The following is a 23,011-nucleotide window of genomic DNA, read 5'->3' on the forward strand; positions in this document are numbered from 1 at the left end:
GGATCACTCCGCCACAGCTTTACACTGCACCAGCAACCTGCGAGGGAGTGACGCTCAGTTATTTGGAGGAGGGAAACTTCCAGACCAGTTGACTGTGCACTCCGAGTCCCACTGGGAAACTTTTCTATTCGTTCAGTAGCACCTTAAGGTGATACTCTTTTTCCCTGCCCAGTTCCACCCTCTCATTGATGTGAGCCCCAAAGCCAATTGCAAATAGACCTGAGCTGGGACTACTTTTTGTAGCGGAGGGATCTCAGAGGAACGCTCCTTTTTATTGTTAATCATTAGAAACAAATTTTGGTCGCTGCTCTTAGCAGCAGCAGCAGCAGCTAAGGGCTGCTGGGGTTGTTTGCTTTCCACCTGCTCACAGGACGGCATTTCTATATACAACAGAAAATGTGCAAATATGAGAAATACATAAATATATTTATATAATTAAATATATGCTTACAACTGAAGAATTAAAATAAACATAAGTATATGTGTGTGAAGACTTTATGCATGTTATATACATATAAGATTTGGGGATGCTCAGTAGATATTAGTAATTATGTGGTTGGATGTTTTGTAATACAGTTATATCTTTTTATTTAGCTACATTGAATGCCATAATTAATATTTACATCTCATATTGACTAATATAAAAGGTATTGACTCATTGCAGTTGTTTTTCAGAGACATGTAAGGCAGGGAATTAAACAACTTTAGTGCAATTTTCCTTAACACTAACATGAATGCTTAATTGGAAATATTTGTATGTTGTTAATGGAAGTTGAATTGGTCTCCCAAATAAAGTAGACTTGAATGTTACTTTGGTAATTCTGATATATCGATTTTTTAAAGCACCAACAGGCCCAGAAAATACTTTATGTGAACTCCTTGGAAGAATTCTTCAGAACAGTTGTTATTTTAGACCCTAGAATTTACCACTTTACAGTCTTTTGGGGCTTTGGACCTGTTTCAAGCGGGCCCACTTATCCTTAGGTTCCACTCAAGTAAGGGTAGGTTTATAACTCCAGAAACTACCACTACCACCACCACCCCCAAGAGCTTAGTGTACAATCAATTAGAGTAACTGGTATGCATTTGAGCAAGTGTGCAAGGACACTTTAGGGCCCATTTGTCTCTGTGGGAATTGTATGCCTTAATCTGTGTATGTGTAACAGTTTTTAGTGGTTTAAGGAAGTGTCTTAGTGCATAGGTCTGTGGGCCTGTGGAGATGCGTGGGAATGTTATGGGTGGAGGTGCCTGAAAGTGGGAAAGACGACCGGCTGCCCAAGGTAGGGGGATGATTGACAGCAGGCAGCCCCGCCCCCTTCCCCTCCATTCCTTCCTCTCCTGGTGCATGGAACTATCCCTTGAGTGCGGCAAGTTGTAGCGGGCACCGCTGATCGTGTTTCCCTTTGGGGCACCTTTTATCTAGAAGCTGAGTTCAGTTTCTTCCGAAGTGAGCCACTCCGCCCCCCTACCCCATCCTCTTGAATAAGGAAGCAGCCGCCAAGCATCAGCGGAGCCCTGATGAGCCGGGGCCGCGGAACCGCTTAGCAGTCTCCCGGGACCCAGCTCTGGAGGAGCCGCGAGCATGCACCCTGGGTGAGCTGTTGCTATCCCAAGCTCCCCTCCTCTTTCTTACTTTGGGCTACTTTGCCGGACCTGCACTATGCTTGTACTTCTGTCACTGCAGAAAAAGCGGCGGTAGTCAGCAAAAAGGGGTCAGGGGTCTATGGACAGACACAGAATCCCGGAGAAAACCCATGTTATTCACCCTCCCTCCCGTTTCAGGTTGTGGCTGCTTCTGGTTACTTTGTGCCTGACCGAGGAACTGGCAGGAGCGGTGAGTCTTTTCTGTCGACCCCCTTCCCTCCTTCTCCTTTGACCCCCTCCACATCCCAACTCTTGTGTTTGTGTTAGGGGGCTGCACTGAAACGGAGTTCACATCACTCTCATTTCTTTTGGGAGTTACTGGGGTTCTTAGAGAGGAATAGCACAGTGTCAGGCTAATGCCTTTGGGACTCAGGCATCGTTCTGTCCCAAAACTTCGTAAGGGGTTGGGAAAATAAAAGTAGAAGACATAAAAGGCACACATTTCTGAGGGTCTTCCTGGACGACTTGATATGACTGACATCTGATGCCGTTCTCTATATCGATCTCCAAGGCGAGAGAAATGTGTTTTCCCCTGGTCTGCAGGAACATGAATTGGCACACAAGTTTGAAAGTGGGAGGAGTACACAAGAAATGGGACTTGGAAGTACCACGAATGCTATAGAAGTTAAACTTAAGTATTTTCTTCGGAGTCCTTTGACAGTACCAGGTGACAACATCTGGGCTCTTTAACCAGCTAAACTGCACTGATACTACTAGATGATGTTCAGTTTCTGCCTTATGTTTCCTTTTACTGGCTTACTCTGTCATCGGAAAGTTAAAAGTTAAAGTGGTTTGAAAAGAAAAAAAATTCTAAAACTTAACATTTCATAGGCTGTTTAGATATTATCCATCAAATCGGCAAGGGACTGCAGGCAAAGGAATTTCTGTAGACATTTGGTCAAGAAAAGTTTAATGGATCCCAGAAAGGAATAATTCCAATGAAATTACTAGGATAAGTTACAAAGGTGGAGAGACCTTAATAATCAGAGATGCTGCAGTTTTCCAAACTCAATAGCAACTTATGCCCACAGAAATAAACTGTTGAGTTCAAATATGAAGTTGTTCAACTATTGAGTACTATTTCACTGCTCCATTTTTTTTAAATTCTTAATAATAGCCAAAGTCATGCATGTACTCTAAATATATATGAGTGTATATATGACAGATAAATATATATTCCAAATCTTTACTTTCTGAGTTTTGACAAATTTAACTGATTGGCTCTATTTTTAATACTTTAAATATTTAAAAATACTATTTAGAAAGCCATACTTAAGTCAACCCAATAAAATCCTCTAATTCTTTTATGGGAAAAAAATGGATTACTTGTCCTGGTATATGTCTTTAAGAAAATTTCAGAATAAAGTGAAATGACTTCCCTTATGAAAAGAGGATGATGACAGAAATCTTGACTTTTAACATTTTGTGACCCTTTAACTCAGAACATCAGCTTTTATTGTAAGTGAATTCTATACTTTGTAAGCAGAAGTATTGATCTAGGTTTCTGCACTCTTTTTTTTCTGATTCCTCCAGTATACAAGTTTAGTTATGTGTTACCTTGGGGCTCAACACTACATTTATTGAAAATGCCAGGTTTTGATTAGTTAACAATTTGTCTGGGAATCTTGCCACTTATAAAAATATCATGCATGGGCAGGATACCCTCCAGCAAAACCTTTATTTCAGACTCTGGCTGATGGTATTCAATGTACTTTTGGGAAAAGCATTAACAAATCATTCTATATAGCTGGAGACTTCCCAAACATGGGATCCCATCACTTGAAATCTTTAAAAGTCACTAGAGGATGTTGCCTTCATTTCTCAGAAATATTAAAGCATGTCTCCAAACTCAAGCACTACTTTGGTGTGTGGATTTTAGGCTCTGTCCCATTGTTTTACAATGTCACCTGCTCTGTCGGTGTGACTGACCCTGGAAAGACTAAAATAAACCTTGAGATACACTGACAATACTTTATATTTTGCTTTAAGTTCATAATTGCTTCACTGACCTATTGTTTACTTCGGCATAATATCATTGACATTGTAAAGCTATTTTTTTTTTAATTTTTGGAAAAATGGCAAAGAGAAAGAGGAGAGTTAACAGGGTGAGTTCTCAGAAGGTGACTTTTCTGAGGGGAAGTTCTTTTTCTTTGTACTCTTTGTACTGGATTCTTATCCATATTGGCTGGATGAGAATAGTCAATTTTACTCTCAATTCCAGTTCATCCTCTGGGTTTGTAATGTTTTTCACTTTTCAGATGGTTTTAAATATTTGAATTCTCCGTACCTTTCTGACTTACATTAATGAAAAAGAACATACATAGATTGATAAGAACTATTTTATGCTTCAGTATGAGAAAGTCTCTTCACTGTGAGAGTTACATTGTCTATAATGGAGTATTGTTGAGCATTGGAGATAGGGCCATTTACATGCTTTTGAGTTCTTTCTTTGTCAGACTTTATTAAGCACTGTTTTCGAAGGGATGGAAAGCAAAATGTTAAAACCCAGGATTAAATAATGAATTTTCATTAAATTTCTTTTAAAACAGTGCTGATCTTTATTTATGTGAAATATTTTCACAATTTATCTGAGTGAGACAGAGCGTAGAAATTCAGAATATCCATAATCATTTTTGGTTATTAAGTTCCTAAGACACAACACACAAAGATTTACTTAAAAATTGTCTCTAACTCTGTAGGAGTTCACTTTCTCACGCAATGGTAATCATTATGTTCCTTAAAGGATAGGATTATTGTAGTTATTGTTTAATCTTAAGTCATGTCCGACTCTTTTGTGACCTCATGGGTTGTAGCCTGCCAGGTTCTTCTGTCCATGGGATTTTCCAGGCAAGAATACTGGACCAGGTTGCCATTTCCTTCTCCAAGGTATCTTACTGACTTAGGGATCAAACCCACATTTCCTGCATTGGCAGGCTGATTCTTTACCACTGAACCATCATGGAAGCCCTTTGGGATAGGATACTTGATAAATTATTGTCTGCATCTTATTAGAGAAGAAACTAAAAAACTCCGTGTCTCACCATAAGCTGATATGTTTAAGAGTTAAAATATATCCCAAATTAGTCAGGATCCTTAAGTTTTCTTCCCACTTTGCCCCAAATCTGCTTTCACAAAACACTCCAATACAACCAAGTATATTTAAAAGTCAAAGCACAGTGGGAGAATTATTTGAGTGGTGAAGGGGTAAAGGGGAGAAAACACCTCTGTCTATTATCAACTCTGCCTAGAGCACAGGTAAGGCACCTTTAGCCATGTTCAAATCACAGTCTGATTGAAATACAAACTTCTTAAAGTTGTAGTAACTTGCTCAAGTTGGTCCCTTACAAATTTGGTTTTCAGCCATAATCACAGTCATCAAAGTATGAATGGAGTGTTAAGGTTTTTCAGATGAAGAAAATCCCTTCCTAACTAGGGATCAAGAGGAGTATTTGCCTTGTTTGGGGCTGTCTCTCACATTTCTTTTGCTTTTTCTTTTATAAAACAGATTTATTGAGATGTAATTTAAATACTATAAATTCACTCATTTATGTATATCATTCAATGAATTTTAGTAAATTTGCCAAGTTTTACAACCATCACTATATCCAGTTTTAGAATATTTTCATCGCCCTCAATGCTGCTACTGCTGCTGCTATGTTGCTTCAGTCGTGTCCGACTCTGTGCGATCCCATAGACGTTAGCCCACCAGGCTCCCTCGTCCCTCAGATTTTCCAGGCAAGAACACTGAAGTGGGTTGCCATTTCCTTCTCCAATGCATGAAAGTGAAAAGTGAAAGTGAAGTCACTCAGTCGTGTCCGACTCTTCTCGACCCCATGGACTGCAGCCTACCAGGCTCCTCTGTCCATGGGATTTTCCAGGCAAGAGTACTGGAGTGGGTTGCCATTGCCTTCACATCACCCCCAATAAGATCCTTCATATCCGTTGAATTAATCCCTGCTCCTACCTGCAAGCCCAGGTAAGCATGGATCTCTTTTCTGTCTCTATAGATTTGTCTTTTCTGGACATTTCATATAAATAGTACCATATTATATATAATCTTTTGTGTTTGGCATTTTTCACTTAGCATTAATATTTTAAAAATTCATTAATGTTGTAGCATGTATCAGTATTTTACTCTTATTTTTTAGTATTGGTATTGGTATTTGGTATTGGTATTCCACTATGGGGGGCTTCCTAGGTGGTACCAGTGGTAAACATGCCTGCCAATGCAGGAGACATAAGAGATGCAAGTTTGACCCCTGGGTCAGGAAGATCCCCTGGAGGAAGACATGGCAACCTACTCCAGTATTCTTGCTTGGAGAATCCAGTGGACAGAGGAGCCTGGTGGGCTATAGTCCATGGGGTTGCAGAGACTCAGACACAGCTGAAGCAACCATCAAAGGACTACATATATAGGTAACAATAGATGGTGATGTAGTTACATTATGGACAGGTCAAAAGAAACATTTCCAATAGGCTACTGCTGCTGCTGCTAAGTCTCTTCAGTCGTGTCCGACTCTGTGTGACCCCATAGACGGCAGCCCTCCAGGCTCCCCCGTCCCTGGGATTCTCCAGGCAAGAACACTAGAGTGGGTTGCCATTTCCTTCTCCAATGCAGGAAAGTGAAAAGTGAAAGTGAAGTCGCTCAGTCATGTCCGACTCTTAGCGACCCCATGGACTGCAGCCTACCAGGCTCCTCCATCCATGGGATTTTCATAGATATTTAATGTGTAACTAAAGAGACCAGGCTTCCTTGATGGCTCAGCGGTAAATAATCTACCTGCCAATTCAGGAGACCCAGGTTTGATTCCTGGGTCAGAAAGATCCCCTGGAGAGGGAAATGGCAACCCACTACAGTATTCTTGCCTGGGAAATCCCATGGACAGAGGAGCCTGGCAGGCTACAGTCCATGAGATCACAAAGAGTTGAACACAATGTAGTGACTGAACAACAACTAAAGAAACAGATAGATATGTTACTCTATCTCAAATTTGTTTGATTATATGTTTTGATTATATTTCAGTATAATTGGTTTCTATTGTAATCCCATGTATTTTATTGACTATGTTTAAGAATATTATTCTGAGAGGGAGTCAGTAGATAGGCTTCACTTGACTGCCAGAGTAATTCATGGTATTGAAAAAGAACCCCTCTAGTTATGCAATTGGTTTTTACAATAAACAATTTGTGACTAACCCTGGGTCAGGAAGATCCCCTGGAGTAAGAAATTAAAACCCACTCCAGTATTTCTGCCTGGAAAATTCCATGCACAGAGGAGCCTAGTGGGCTACAGTTCATGGGATTGCAAAGACTGCATGACTGAGCACGAGCATGAAGGCATCTTCTGATGTGAGGGCATTTGTATTGACTACAAGTACCTTTTAGACTCTAGGCGTATTATAGTATTTCTAGTAAATATGCCCCTCTATTTTATAAGATCATAGTCAAGCAGGAGCAAAGTGTGCCCTTCCGCTAATTACTTCATTAATATAATATTGAAACAAATAGATTGACCTCAGTTATCAATACATATTGGGTTTTGCTTTCTTCGATTTATGCATAATTCCGTGATTTCACCACAATGCTTGGAGTATAGACTTGTCCTATCCTGTGTAAATAACAAGACATACACATATAGAAGAAGATATTAGGAAAACACCATGCTGTATTAAACTATGATGTCCTTTTAAGCTGACCAAATATCCCAGTGGGGCATATCATAGGGCTCTAACTTGTTTTAAAGTCTAGCTAAATATAAATACAGACAAATAAGCTTGCCCAAGAGACTACAGTGATGGGGAAATTAACAAAGAACAATATCCACTTTTTTTTTACTATCTATAATTTATCCCTCTCCTAGGAATTTTTTTTTTCTTCTACAAACAATATTGAAGTCTCTTCCATTATAAAAACAAATAAAAATTTTAAATCCATGGCTTTATTTTCCTCTGTAACTCTAACCCCCCCAATCACATTACTGCCAAATTCCTGGTCACTGTCTACTCTTCTTCAACAACCATTTACCCTTAAGCATATTACAGTCTGGAATGAGGCCATTCTACCAAAATTGCCCTCTTTTGAGTTGTTAATGGATATCTAACTGCCTAGCCCAAAGATTTCATTGTAGTCTCCATTCTATCTGGCTTGTTTAATGTAGTGCTTGGCATTTTCCAATCATTTTCAAACAACCTTTCTCCTTTTGTCTTCTGAGTCATGATGCTTCATTGTTTCTCATTACATTTCTCTGTTTTTTTGGTGAGGGGAGGGGGACACTGTGCCACTGGGTTGTGGGACCAGGGATTGAACTCTCGCCATTGACACTGAAAGTGCAAAGTCGTATCCACTGGACTACCAGGAAATTCCCTCTGATATTTTTATTTTATTCATTCAACATATATTTATTGAGCAGCCACTGTATTCCAACTAGTATTCCATGCTCTGGTGACACAGTGGTTAACAAGTCAGGCATGATCTTTGCCATCATGAAACTCATAATTTTCATCACTCCCTGCTCATAAAATGGTGGTTTTACTCAGTATTTTTATCCTTTCTTTCTTCTTGCTGCAACAGTTCTAACTATACCTTCTATACATTGATGGCTATCAAATTTGAATTTTCAGTCCAGATGTCTTTTTGTAGCTCCGAACTTTTATTTCCAATTACCTACTAAGTCCTTGTGAGCTTCCCTGGTGGCTCAATGGTAAAGAATTCCCCTGCCAATTCAGGAGACACAGGAGACATGGGTTTGATCCCTGGGTCAGGAAGATCCCCTGGAGAAGGAAATGGCAACCCACTCCAGTATTCTTCCCTGGGAAATCCCATGGACAGAGGAGCCTGGAGGGTTGCAGTCCATAGGATTGCAAAAGAGTCGGACATGACTGAGTGACTAAACAACAACTAAGCCCTTGTACCTATATCTCATTTAGTGGATATGTACAAAGCACTTAAAATGGTGCCTAGAGCTTAGTATAAGCACTCAACCAATGCCAGTTCTAACTGTGTTGTATTACCCCAAAACACGGTATATCCAAAAATGAAATTATTTTATAGTCCTTATCATGGCACTCCAACCTGCTATCTTTTTTGTATTTGTTCAGTGTCATCACGATCCACTCAGTTTCAAGTGAGAAACTGTCGAATCAGGCACCAGCCCTCATTATCTCCATCTCTATCAAGTTCCATTAATTTTACCAAAAACCTGCATCATCTAGTTTCCTATTCATATCCTAGTGCTCCAAATCTCATCATATATAAATAACCTCGTAACTAGTTTTTCTACCTCCTGACTCCATTCTAATCTCTACCCTGCCACCAGAGTTACTTTATTAACAACAAACCCAATTATGTTATTTCCGGATTTAAGTTTTGTTTGTTTCTGTTTTCTTCCAGGATTAATATGCATACTCCTTGACTTGCACATTAAAGGCCTTCATTCTCTGGCCCCAACTACTTTTCCAGCTTCATGTCTACGTGTTTTTTTCCTGCCATCTCTCCTTCTCAAACTCATAGTATACATTACACTTCATTGAGACTGAACTTGTCTCCATTTGCAAGCCACTTTTTGTTCTTTCACATTTTATTGCTTTTGCTTATGCCATTGCCTCCACATGGAATGGCTTTCTCCACAATTTACACATTCTCTTCCTAGTAAACTCCTGCTCAACCTTTAAAACCAAGATAAAATGTCATTTTCTCTGTAAAACAGTTCCAGACCTCTTCAGAAAGAATTTATTCTTCCTTGCCCTCTGCTTCCAAAGCTCTTCAGGCCCCTTTGGTGACATCTACCATGTGGTTGTCAAATTCCTGTGCTTATATGTCATGTTCCCCGAATGGCACTGAAGCATGTAAATTATCATATGTGAAAGGAATCACCAGTCCAGGTTTGATGCATGATACAGAGCGCTCAGGGCCAGTGCACCAGGATGACCCGGAGGGATGGGATGGGGAGGGAGGTGGGAGGGGGGTTCTGGAAGGGGAAAACATGTACACCCATGGTGGATTCATGGCAATGTATGGCAAAACAAATACAATATTGTAAAGTTAAAAAATAGATAAATAAACTAATTTAAAAAAAATTATAATGTCCAGGATACTGCCAAGAATATAGGAAATGAAGGACAGATGCCTTTCAAGTGAGTAAACAGATCTACTCCTAATGGCCTGTAACAACTACTGTGTCTTTGTCTATCTTAAAGAATTATGAATGTTGACTCTAATAACAATGCTCTGATGGAAAAATAAGAACTTTGTTCAGTGGGATAATGTTTAAGAGAAAGAACTCTGGAGTCAGACTTATGTTTGAATACTGCCTCTGCCCTCTGTGATTTAGGGCAACTCATTTTACCTCTCTGAGACTCAATTTTCTCATCAGTACAAAAGGGATAATAATACCTTCTGCCTTAGAAGGTTGAGTGATTAAAAGAGAGAATTTATGTGCAAGTTATACCATTCACAAGGTGCTAAATCCTCACTCTATCCCCCTACAAGTATTCTCTATTTCTTTCAATGCTGAGGAAAAATTTGTAAGTGTTTCCCAGTTTTGACAACTGATTCATGACAAGATGAGAAAAAGGGAGATGTCAGAGAAGAGTCTCACTTTGTAGATTTTCTGTCTAAAGATGATAATATTTCTCAATTGTCCCTCTCAGCTCTTTTTCTCCTCTTCTGTGTATGTACTAAGTTGCTTCATTCGTGTCCGACTCTGCGACCCTATGGACTATAGCCAAAGAGGGTTCTCTGTCCATGGGATTCTCCAGGCAACAATACTGGAGTGGGTTGCCATGCCCTCCTCCAGGAGATCTTCCCCACCCAGGGTTCGAACCTGCATCTCTTACATGTCTCCTGCATTGGCAGGCGGGTTCTTTACCACTGGTACCACCTGGGAAGTGGCTTTTCCCTCTTCTACCACTTTAATCATAACATGTAATTACTAGCACTTTCTCAATATTATTTTATTAGCAACTCAGGACTACTCTGAGAAATATTGGGTTAGCCAAAAAGTTCATTCGGGTTTTTCTATACCATCTTACAGAAAAACCCAAATGAACTTTTTGGCCAACCCAATATATAAGGCGAATACTCAGCTCAGAGAGATTAACTGATTTATCTAAGATCACAAATCCAGCAAATGGCAGATTTGGGGTTGAAACCCACTCTACTGGGCTGTCTATCTAACTCAGGCATTTTATCATCTCTTATCTAGACTCCAAAACAGACCTGACTGTCCTTCTGGTTTCAGTCTTCCCCTGCCTCCCACCCCCTCTCTCCTGATCTCCACCCTCTCTGCAAGCAAGGGGCCTGTTCTAAAACACAGATCTGATCATGCCACCCCAAGCTCCCCACACCCATCAGCATCTGGCCCTGCCTACTCATCTAACTCTGTCTCCTGTTATTGTCCTCATACTGATGTTTAGACCACATTATGCTGTTAATATTGGCTCAACATGCCATGCGTAGTCACCCCTACTCTTCCTTCTGCCTGAATCACCCTTTTTTTCTCATCCTCTTCCTTCCTCCTGTCTCTGCAGATAGACTTAGCATCCTTCCCTTAAGGCCCACTTTAGTGAATATTTTCCAGAAGTCCCCCCTTCTTTCTAGCCTTCTGTCTCCCACTCTGTTTTTCCCTCTTTCCTTCCTTCAACAAATATTTATTTAGTGCCTTCTATGTGTCAAACACTGTGGCCGTCCTGGTGTTTGAAGGACTATGGCAAGTATCAAGTCAGTGTGGCTGGAACACGGAGGGGGAAGCACAGGGAAGGAGTCAGAACACCATGTGAGATGAGGCTGAAGGAACAAGAAAGGACCAGACATGTCCTGCACTCTTACTGTCTCATGATTCCTTAGAGCATTTATCTAATGCCTGCACTAAAGGTGTGGGCTGCTTCCCTGGTGGCTCAGTGGTAAAGGATCTGCCTGCCAATGTAGGAGACATAGGTTTGATCACTGGATTAGGAAGATCCCCTGGAGAAGGAAATGGCTACCCAGTACAATTCTTGCCTGGGAAATCCCATGAACAGAGAGAAGAGCCTGGCAGGCTACAGTCAGTCCATGGGGTCTCAAAAGAGTCAGGCATGACTTAGCAACTAAACAACAAATACACGCATGCATATACACACAACTTGGCTATTGTGAAAAATGCTGCTGTTAACATAAGAGAACATGTGTCTCTTCAAAATAATTATTTTATTTCCTTTAGGCACAACTGAGCATGAGCACAGGATACACAAGGTGTATTTCTCTGGATGGAGTGTAGTAGATGTTGTAAGTTACTGCTGGTCACCTACTCTGTGTCTTTGTTCCTCCTTATGCTCAGAGGGGTCACTCCTGTGGCACATATCTATCCCTTCCAGATTTATAAAACTTAGGCGACTACTGTATAGTTCAGGGAACTCTAATCAGTGCTCTGTGGTGATCTAAATAGGAAGGAAATCCAAAAAAGATGGGATATGTGAATACGTTACAGGCTTCCCAGGTGGCACAGTGGTAAAGGACCTTCCTGCCACTGCCAGAGACATGGGTTTCATCCCTGGGTCGGGAAGATCCCCTGGAGGAGAAAATGGGAACCCACTCTGGTATTCTTGCCTGAAAATTCCATGAACAGAGGAGCATGGTGGGCTACAGTCCGTGGAGTCCCAAAGAGTCAGACACGACTGAGCGACATTACAACACCAATGTATATATGTTAGTTGCTTCACTTTACTGTACAGCAGAAACTAACACAACATTGTAAAGCAACCCTTTCCCTTCTCCAGGGGATCTTCCCAACACAGGGATTGAACCCAGGTCTCCCAGATTGCAGGCAAATTCTTTACCAGCTGAGCCACAAGGGAAGCCCTGTAAAGCAACTGGCTTACAATAAAAATTAATTTAAAAAGTAAAATAAATAAAATTTAGGGAGGCCATGAAGTATGTGTCTTCTCCAGCTTTTTGGGGATTCCATGTTTTATGTCTGGAGCTCTATTTCCTGGTAGTGTGGTTAAAAAAATACAGAGCTCCATGTGCATGTGTGCTAAGTCACTTTTGTTGTGTCCAACTCTGTGCAATCCTATGGGCAATAGGCAGCCAGGCTCCTCTGTCCATGGCGATTCTCCAGGCAAGAATACTGGAGTGGGTTGACTACACTCCAGTGTGGCCCTCCTCCAGGGGATCTTCCCGACCCAGGGATTGAACCTGCATCTCTTATGTGTCCTGCATTGGCAGTCAAGTTCTTTACTACTAGCGCCACCTGGGAAACCTCCATATTTGGAGCCAGATGTTCCTCGGTTCTGATACAGACACCATCATTAACTGTGGCCTGAGGACAAATCACTGACTGTATTATTAGCTGTAAAATGATTACTGTTGTTGTTATTCTGTTCCCATCACTCACTGTGACTGCCTGTGTACTAAAAATGAGTGGTGAGCCTATTTGGGGATGTTTTAGAGAAAATTGCTTAATTATGTGTTGAGTTTGTATTTCAAGCATCCTAGAGGGAGAAAAAGCATTAGGATTGTGATTTTTGTTCCAGTTGCTCCACAGCCACTTCTATCTCTGCTGCCCTACCTTTGTGACATCCTGTAGAGATCATGGTATCCACTAAAGATTGAGTCTGAAGATACCTCTTCAGGCATCTTTGAAGTCCCAGTTCCCCTTAGTCTAACAACAATAGGGCTAGTTCACCATTATCTTTCAATCTGGTTGCTCTTACTGAGGGGGAGTTGGTACTCTTCAGTGGAAATTTCCCTGGCCCTAAAATTCTAACTGTATTTACCTCAGAGAGAGCAGGCTTTCCCATAAATGTCTGGGACTTCTGGCCAACAGGCTGTCAGTCCTTTGGGAGACAGATTTTCTCTAGGGGACAGAAGCAAAGTTAAGTGGTATTTCTCCTCTGCTCTGTAAAGCTTTGTGACTGTTTTCCCTTACCCGAGGGAAGAGGGTTGGCAAAGAAAATCTAAAATGCCTAGAATCTCTAAATTCTGTTTGTGAGTGTAGCAAATCCCTTGAGGATGGGAATCAACTTGAGATTTATAAGATTTATGTGACCTTGCCTTGGCGATAAGATTAAATTGCATAAATACTTACCAGCTTGTATATACCTAGAGCATGCTCATAGATAAGTGTTGGTGTAGATGCTGATAATGATGACAAAGATTAGAGCTCTTTTCAAAATTTACAGATGTAGACCCTTTTCTCGCCAAACAAAATCTTTTATGACCCCTCCAACACAAAAGCCAGACCAAAGTGAGTGTTTTGCTAATAAGTCAAAGTTTTTAATATTTATTTATTTGTAAAGTCAGTAAGAAGGAAGAGAATGAAAAAAATATAAAATCTGAAATTGAGGACTATGGCAGTCTTAGTTTCCAGTTTATTCCTGCCTGGATAAAAGTCTAATGTACTGAAATAAGTAGTGGTTTTTTGCTTAATTGTTTGGCTTGTCAACTCAGGATGCTCTTCAGTTAAAAAGACAAGGCAGTAAAATCTATATTTCTAGGTATACATATACTACCCTCTCCTCTCACTTTCATTCTCTCTTTCTTACCTAAATACACATTGTTAACTTGGCAGCACACATCAGCACAATTAGTGGTGGTTTCTGATGTGTGAATGTTAGGTGTGGAATCCATTTGAATGGGGCATGCTGTGTTTTATTACAGTCTTAAAATAGTTTAACATATATTTTTAACTGAAATTAAAATCAGATGTGGAACTGTTGAAATACTACCACTATTTAAAAACACTGGATTATAGGATAATCCAGCATTAAACATCATAGATCAGAATGAAGTGTTCTAGAAGGTGAAAGAAGGAAGAGGTCAATAAGGACTGTAGTTTGAGAAACTTTCACAGAAGCAAAACTTGTGCTAGGCCTTGAAGGACTCAAAATAAATTATAAATGTGGAGATTTATTTATTTATTTAAAATATTCTAGATTTTTCCAGGACATCACTGAGATTTCAAGTTTTTGTCTCTAGGACTCTATAAATATACTTGTATTTATCAAGACAGATCATTTTATCTTTGATTTTTTCTTTTTGGTCACACTGTGCAATATATGGGATCTTAGTTCCTCAACCAGGGATTAAACCTGTACCCCATGCATTCAGAGTGTGAAGTCTTAACCACTAGGCCCCCAGCAAAGTCCCTATCTTTGATTTTTAAATGTAGTCCTACTAAATATCAAGAGAGGCGAGCTGATCAGAGCATGAACAAAAACATAGAGGAGGTATTAACATTCAGCATCCTTGAGGAAATTTGAAAAAAGGCACACTTTCCTCCAGGCAGTGAGAGCTCCTTGCTGTGACTCACTCCTTGGTGAGCAGCAAGCAGTATGGATTTCAACTCCCACGTGGCCCCTCAGTCAATTTCCTTTTGTAGTGAACCCTATGAGCAGTTATACACTGCAGCCCTAGCGAGAGTGAATATGACTGAATGGAAGAAGACATTCCTGGCTAAAGCACAAGAGTAGAAGGAAATGATTATGTAAAGTTGGAGCAGGGTTAGGTTATGGAGGTCTTAAAAGCAAAGCAGAGAGAATTTGGCTACAAAGCACTGTTATTGGTTGTTATTTGAGGGAAATACTGACATGATCAGTGGGTCTTTTGCCTACTCTTCTTATGTCAGACAAGTGCCCATGCATAAAACTCCCTACATCCTATACATCAAACATAAATACACATACACATACCAAGAGTATAACTGGGAGTCAGTTGATGGAGAAAATCAAGACCAGCAGACCAAGAGTCTGCTCTTTCTATTGGTCTCTTTTTTATTGTAAAAACTAACACTCTAGCTTTAACCCCAGACTTTGCCTTTACTTTCTTGCCTTCTATTTTATTGTTGTTCAGTCGCCAAGTCATGTCTGACTCTTTGCGACCCCATGGACTGCAGCACACCAGGCCTTCCTGTCCCTCACTATCTTCTCCTAAATCACCACTTTTTCCTTCCCCTGCTCAACTAGTTGTAGCATCACCCAGATGCCTATTCCATTAAAAGTGGAGTTGTACTTCTCCCTCTACCCACAAGTCTCTCCCTACTAGACTACCTGAAGAATTGGAGGCACAATGGTCAAGTTGTAAGAGATCTGTAAGCTTTCTCTGGCTTAATGTCCAGCACCTCTCTTGAGCCCTCAGCCTGTGCTTTCCAGTCTTGAAGCCCTGAGACTAGCTTGCGACTCCCACTTTCCCTAATGACTGTGATAATCAGAGGTGTTCAGAGAGATGGCTGCTTCTCCGTCAACTGAGTCCCAGTTTTACTCTCCCGGTCAGAGTATAAGTCAGCAAGGAAAAGAGGGCTCTGACATAAAACATTGTGCTTTAGATGCAAATTGATAGCACTTCCTTTGTCTGTTTTAAAGGATGTCCCTATGCATTTCTGTGTGTACATTTCTCTCTAAGTTTGGTTATGCCCTTCCATATAGCTGTGAGAATATATATTCATTTAACATTTTTTGTTAGTCATTTTTTTCTTTTTTGTGCTGTGTCTTTTACTATCTTTTTCAGTTTTTGAAACAAGTTCAAAATTACAGAAAGCTTCAAGTATGCTACAAAATTTTTTTCTTCAACCATTTGAGGACCAAGTTGCCCATCTGATACCACATCACTCCCAAATACTTTAATGTATATTTCCTACAAACAAAGATGTTCTGTTATATACTCATTTTTACCTCTTTAAAAAAATTATTATGAAATATTTAAGGCAACAGAAATGTGATACCGGGTTGGCCAAAAAGTCTGTTCAGGTTTGGGGAAGTCTGAACAGACTTCTTGGCCAATCCAATATATATATATATATTCAAATAATATAATAAACATATATAATAATGTAATAAACATAATGAATATATGACCATCACCCAGCTTAAGAAATAAAATACTACTAATGCAGTTGAAACCACCTGTGTATCACTTCCAGTCCCATCTCCGCGATCTTGAATTTGATATATATCATTCATTCCTAAGATGGAGTTTCTTTTTTTTTTTTTTAATAAATTCATTTATTTTAGTTGGGGGCTAATTACTTTACAATATTGTAATAGTTTTTGCCATACACTGACATGAATCAGCCATGGGTTTACATGTGCTCCCCTTCCTGGACCCCCCTCCCACCTCCCTCCCCATCCCATCCCTCTGGGTCATCCCATTGCCCCGGCCCTGAGCATTTGTCTCATGCATCGAACCTGGAATGGTGTTCTGTTTCACATATGATAATATACATGTTTCAATGCTATTCTCCCAGAACGTCCCACCCTCACCTTCTCCCTCAGAGTCCATAAGACTGTTCTATGCATCTGTGTCTCTTATTCTGTCTCGCACATAAGATGGAGTTTCTAAATGGGTTTCAGGTGGGTCTATAAGTGCCCGGAAATTGTGTGTAAAATTAGGTATGCATATGTATTTTTCTGGGGAAAAGATCCATAGCTTTGATGAGATTTACATGCATAAAAGTAAGTTATATGTGAAGTACCAGAGTTTATGAAAAAAATAGTCTACAATTAATGCATATCTTTTTCTGCCACCCATTTATTGTTCAGCTCTTGGTCTTCTGGCTTTTTCCCCAACAAATTCACTGAGGCTGATTTCTTAAAGGTCACTTGCTAATCACCAAATTCAATTGCTTCTTCTCAGTCCCTATCCTCATTGAATTACCAGTAGCATCTTACCTGATGCACTTCTCCTTCTAGACTCTTTCCCTCACCTTGGCTTCTGCACTCTCTTAACATTCTTCACTCTCTTCGTCCAAAAAGTATAATACTTACCTCATCTGATGATGAGGGTTAGCTGTAATGTTCATAAAGTACCTGATTGTTGTATGTGCTCAGTAAATTGTAGCTATTGGCAGAAGATGTTCAATCCCTTGGTTGGGAAGACCCCCTGGAGAAGGAAATGGCAACCCACTCCAGAGTTCTTCCCTGGGAAATCCCATGGACGGAGGAGCCTGGCAGTCTACAGTCCATGGGTCGCAAAAGAGTCAGACATGACTTAGCAACTAAAACGACAACAATTCTCATACCACTGTGGTGCATCCCCAGCCCCCCGTTTAAGGTGTTGTGAATGGACAGAAACAATTACTGCCTCAGCTTTCTATAATGCTGTTCATTAGCCTAGTAGTAGCTCTATACCTATAAGTAGTTCTGGTTAGGGCAGAATCAGTGATCCTAAGAGTCTCTAGGAAAAAATAATTTAGGTGAAGTCTAGGTAGCCTTAAATTACATAGGGATATAGTTTTAAAATTCATCCCCTAAAGTTTGTAACACTGTTCTCAGCCTGGTCTCCTTTAAGAACCTCAGGTGGTAAAAGGATAGTTCTCCTTTCTTTGTTTGTTCAGCTTTTTACCACTCTGCTACTAAATAGACTAAAAGTTGTAGGTGCCAACTGTATTACGAAGGGCACCTGCTGGCTTCAAACTGGACTAGGGCCAGTTATCCTGGACAGGCCATTGAAGAGCCTTATGACTTTCAGTCACTATTTACTTGGAACAGAATGAGAGGAAGGATTTATATCAAGTTACCAGTCCCCTGAGTCTGCTCTGTCCTGAACTGTCCTCTTTATTTTTCACATCCTCTGTTAGCTGCCAGTAACAGTGACATACTTTTGTTCATATGCATAACAGAACCTTATAATATCTGAGGGCACAAACCTCTGAGTAGGGCCAAGGCCCTTACTGAGGCCCATCAGTCAAGTTATTTTTGCCCTCTATTTAGTAGAGTGCTTGACCTCATAACTCCCATCTCTTCAGTCAGCATAGGATAAGTTATGTTGCTATAGCAAACAACTCCCAACATCTCAGTGGCTTAAAATAACAAAAGTTTATTTTTTGTTCATACTGTAAGTCCATCATGGGTCATCTGTGGGACATTGTGTGGTACTCAATCTAGGACCCAGAGGGAACAGCTACCATCTGGGACACTACTGATCATTGTGGCAGAGAGAAAGAAAGCAAGCTCTGGGGGTCTCACATTGGGCTACCAATTAAATCTTATTTTTGAGTATGACACATGTCACTTTTTTCATATACCATTGATCAACCTTGATCAGAGACCAGTTGGAAGCAAAGAAGGGCAATCCTACCATGTGCCCTGAAGGTGGAGAGCTAGAAATATTCAGTCACACTGTTATTTAATGTTCCCTGTAGAAGGACATCACTCGTGTCTCTAGCTCTGTCCCTTCCCTTGGGACATCTTGCTAAGTCACTTCCCTTCAGTTTCATTCATTCTGGTTTATTTGATTCTGCAAAAACCAAGCTACTACTTATCAGTTTGATAATTATTATGTGTAGCATAGAAAGCTGTATTGTTTAATGCAAGGATTTTTCCCCCTTGATTTGAATTCCTTCAGCCTCATTGGTATTCCTGCAGTTGTACACTGCTGTGATATACAGAGGTATTAACTTGGAATAGCTTTGTTTCAGTAAAATGCTATCTTTTGGACTCATCCTCACTGCCTGCTGTTTACAGTTGTAAGTAACAGAATCACTTAATTCTGTAATCCTCTAACCATAAAGATGGGATTAAATGACTGAGTCCAAACTAGAACTCAGGTTTTCTGACTCACAGTCTGTTTTCTTTTTATTACACCAGGCCCTATTATAAAGAAAGTTGTCTAACTGGCAACTCTGTAATTTACTACCAGAGATGACTGGTAACTTCAGGTTCTTGTCTTTAATCTTGAACAGAAGGAATTTTCCATTTCAGTGTCTCCTTTTGAGTCTTTTGATGAATTCCATGTCATAAAATCAGATTCCTGGGATTCTGATGCCAATAAGTTTGTGTTCTTTCTTGAAGCAAATAAACAACTGGCCCTGAATGAATCAAACACATGATCCTGACTATCTGTAAGTCCCAAACAAATGACTTGCACCTTATCTCAATCTAGAATAAGGCATTGCATGTATTGTGTTGTTGCAGATTTGTTTCTCACTAGTATTTAGAATGCAAGATGATGCTCAAGTCTTCAAATTACAAATGGTATCCATATCTCTTGGTGAAAGCATTACTGCACAAACTATGTCAACCTATTTAAATTTGGAGTTAGTTTTTGTGTGAACTACTGTGGGCTTTTCTCAGGTATAGTTTACTCTTAAGCTCTTCAATGGCACTTCTTGTGTTAACCAAATTTACTGTTGCTAGTGGTTTAATAAAAAAGCCCTAATCAATGAGACTGTCACTAAAAGTCATAAATAATAAAGGAGGCATCTCTAATACAAAGACAAGACCTAACACCCAGGCACAGAATTCCTGATAAGATATGAACAAATATGAGATAGATGGTCCAGAGTATCTGCAGGTAACATGAACCTTTGCCTAGGCTTAACAGAAGAATACATCATTTTATATACATTCAATAATATAAATTGTAGCTTAGGAAGAAGTAACCTTTTTAAAGAGTGTCACACAGTACTCATTAGAACAATATTCTGAATTGTTCCAATAATTTGCCCTCTGGCATCAAGTGATCTTGATTACTCTTTGAACACCAAAACCCAGCATTATTGTCATATAATAGAAGCACAAGGCTAGCTATCTGAGGACACTGGCTGTTAGTGCAAGGTCAAAGCCAATTTCCTTTATGTTCTATCAGTGGTGATATAATATCTCCCATAATATTTTTTCACAGAGTCCCTTGCCATAGTCATTTAGCTACTAGGTCATTTTTTTTTCTCATGGAAAATGTTATACATGAATAAAACAGAGAGAACAGGATCATATGCCCTCATGTTCATATCACCCAATTTCAATAACTGTTGTATCAATTTATGGCCAATTTGCTATGAGATCTTTATGAGGATAATCATAATCATTTGCATTTCATGCCTATTAACTGGTTTTTAATGCCTTTTCACTTTTTTATGGCATTTGCGCATGTGTGCTTAGTCATGTTCGACTCTTTGCGACCCCATGGACTCTCCTCCATCCTTGGAATTTTCCAGGCAAGAATACTGGAGCAGGTTGCCATGCCCTCTATCAGGGGATCTTTCCAACCCAGAGATTGAACCCACATCTCTTACATCTCCTGCATTGGCAGGTGGGTTCTTTACTGCTAGGGCCACCTGGGAAGCCCTTTTTATGGCAACTGTAAGTGTAAATATTAGACTTTTACATAAAGAAAGAGGATTTATTCGCATCACTAGAAATATAGTGTTCAAAATATTTATGTCAACTGCAGATGTTATCAACCAACTTCCTAAGAAATTCTTAAAGTCAAGGGAGCCAGAATCCTTCCATTAGGATCTAATACATTGTATCAAATCACTGAAAAGCTAGAAAAGCACCACTGCTTCTCATATTGTGGTCTATCAACATTTGAGAATCAGTAAATGTATTCCTCAGTTCAGTTCAGTCATTCAGTCGTGTCCAACTCTTTGTGACCCCATGGACTGCAGCACACCAAGCTTCCCAGTCCATCACCAGCTCCCGGAGCTTGCTCAAACTCATGTCCATCAAGTCAGTGATGCCATCCAACCATCTCATCCTCTGTCGTCCCATTCTCCTTCCGTCTTCAATCTTTCCCAGCATCAGGGTCTTTTCCAATGAATCAGTTCTTTGCATCAGGTAGCCAAGGTACTGGTTTCAGTTTCACCATCAGTCCTTCCAATCAATATTCAGGACTGATTTCCTTTAGGATGGACTGGTTGGATCTCCTTGCAGTCCAAGGGACTCTCAAGAGTCTTCTCCAACACCAAATGTGGCAACATATGGCAACACCAAATGTATTCCTAGGAATCTATAAATTCTTAAGTTTAAGAAACATTTTCCTGTATCAAACTGGTAATAATCCTTCTGAATATTCACTCTTATACTCATGTTGAATTCTTTTGCCAGTGCTTATCTTTTAAAATGGCAGTGCATATGATATTTGTCTTTGTCTGACTCACTCCACTTTAGTATGATAATCTCCAGATCCATCCATATTGCTCCAAATGGCACTATTTCATTCTTTTTATGGCTGAGTAATATTCCATTGTATATCATATTATATCACTTATATGGGGAATCTAAAATAAATGATACAAGTGAATTTAACTACAAAACAGAAACAGACTCACAGACTTAGAAAATGAATTTATGGTTAGCAGTAGGAAAGGATATGGGAGAAGAGATAGACTGGAAGTTTGGAATGGACGTGTACACACTGGTATATTTACAATAGATAATCAGCAAGGACCTACTGTATAGCATAGGGAACTCTGCTCAATATTCTGTAATAACCTAAATGGAAAGAGAATTTGAAAAAGAATAGAAAAAAATCTTTTAATAATTGTTTGAAAACTAAATAAAAAATAAATTCAAACTCCCAAAAACGGCAATGCATTATCAGAAGGCATTTTTATAAAATAAGATTTCACTTTCTTATGTTGGTGTTTCTCAGATAGATTCATGAATCCATTCTAGAGTTCTTTAGAGTTCTGAAGGATGTGAGATACCACTCTGAATTAAAAACACAAGAAAATCTGAGAGTTTAATCACATAAGTCACCATTGAAACAAATAGATAGGCCCTGAGAGTTACACTAGTTGTGCCCTCAGTGAATAATATGTGGACATCCTGATGGAGAAAAAACCTTTCTGAAGAATATTAGGATAAAAAGTTAGTAGTGGAAAATGACATTATAAATGTATATTGGAACTGGATTATTTAAGTTAAAACATAATACCTGACTGTAAGGTTAAGAAGTCTGCACTTTTATTGTTTTTGTCAGTATAAATTTACTTTATGTGAGGTTAGGAATGTTGTCTTCTGTAAATGTGGATTCTATAAATTTTGCAGGCTCAGTAGGAGAATATTTTAGAAGGAATTTTCTGCTCTCATATGCATTGTATTAGCCTATCTCCAAATCAAGGTAGGATTTTATACTGGATTTTATTATTATGTTAGGCAAAACAATATTCTCTCTACATTCATCTCCGTTAATAAGCATTGAAACTGACAGCAGTGAAGTTTTTAGTCCTTTTTGTTGTGTAGAACTGAACATTATTTTAATTTCATACCTATAGTACATGTAACAATCAGCTGCTAGGGGGAGGACTCTGCTGAAATACAGGTTACTTAATGGCTTTGGAGAATTCTTACAGGTTACTTAGCAGGCTTTGGGATGAAAATTTACTAGTGCTTTCATTTCTCACTCCAGAGCTCTGAAAGGCATGACCATAGCTTAAGCTCTTATATGTAAATTATTTCCTACTAGCACCAATAACACGATAACAATAGCAAAAGAGAATGATAATGCCATCTGCCAGTCTTGGTACTAAGGATCTTAATAACAATTTTATTTCATCCTCACAACAACCCAAGGATAGTAGGGTGAGAGGATCTTCCTTCCTTGTTTGCTCAAGGTACTGTTGATATCAGGTAGTGCATTTTGGTGTAAGGCCCTAGAGCTCATCTGTTTTATT

The 23,011-nt window shown here is 39.6% G+C and overlaps 1 protein-coding gene across 1 annotated transcript in view; it reads left to right on the forward strand.

The window, feature by feature from the left end:
- The first annotated feature begins 1,340 nt into the window (after positions 1–1,340).
- Positions 1,341–23,011, forward strand: part of COL4A6 (collagen type IV alpha 6 chain) — a 320,692-nt gene continuing 299,021 nt past the window's right edge. Inside the window, exons 1-2 of the mRNA XM_081565867.1 lie at positions 1,341–1,593; positions 1,783–1,834. Of these exons, the coding sequence (XP_081421993.1) occupies positions 1,583–1,593; positions 1,783–1,834 (63 nt within the window). The 5' untranslated portion in view covers positions 1,341–1,582. The remainder of the gene's footprint in view (positions 1,594–1,782; positions 1,835–23,011) is intronic.

The sequence above is a fragment of the Giraffa tippelskirchi genome, chromosome X (assembly GCF_054371585.1).
Source record: "Giraffa tippelskirchi isolate mGirTip1 chromosome X, T2T-mGirTip1v1.2.pri, whole genome shotgun sequence".
Lineage (NCBI taxonomy): Eukaryota > Metazoa > Chordata > Mammalia > Artiodactyla > Giraffidae > Giraffa > Giraffa tippelskirchi.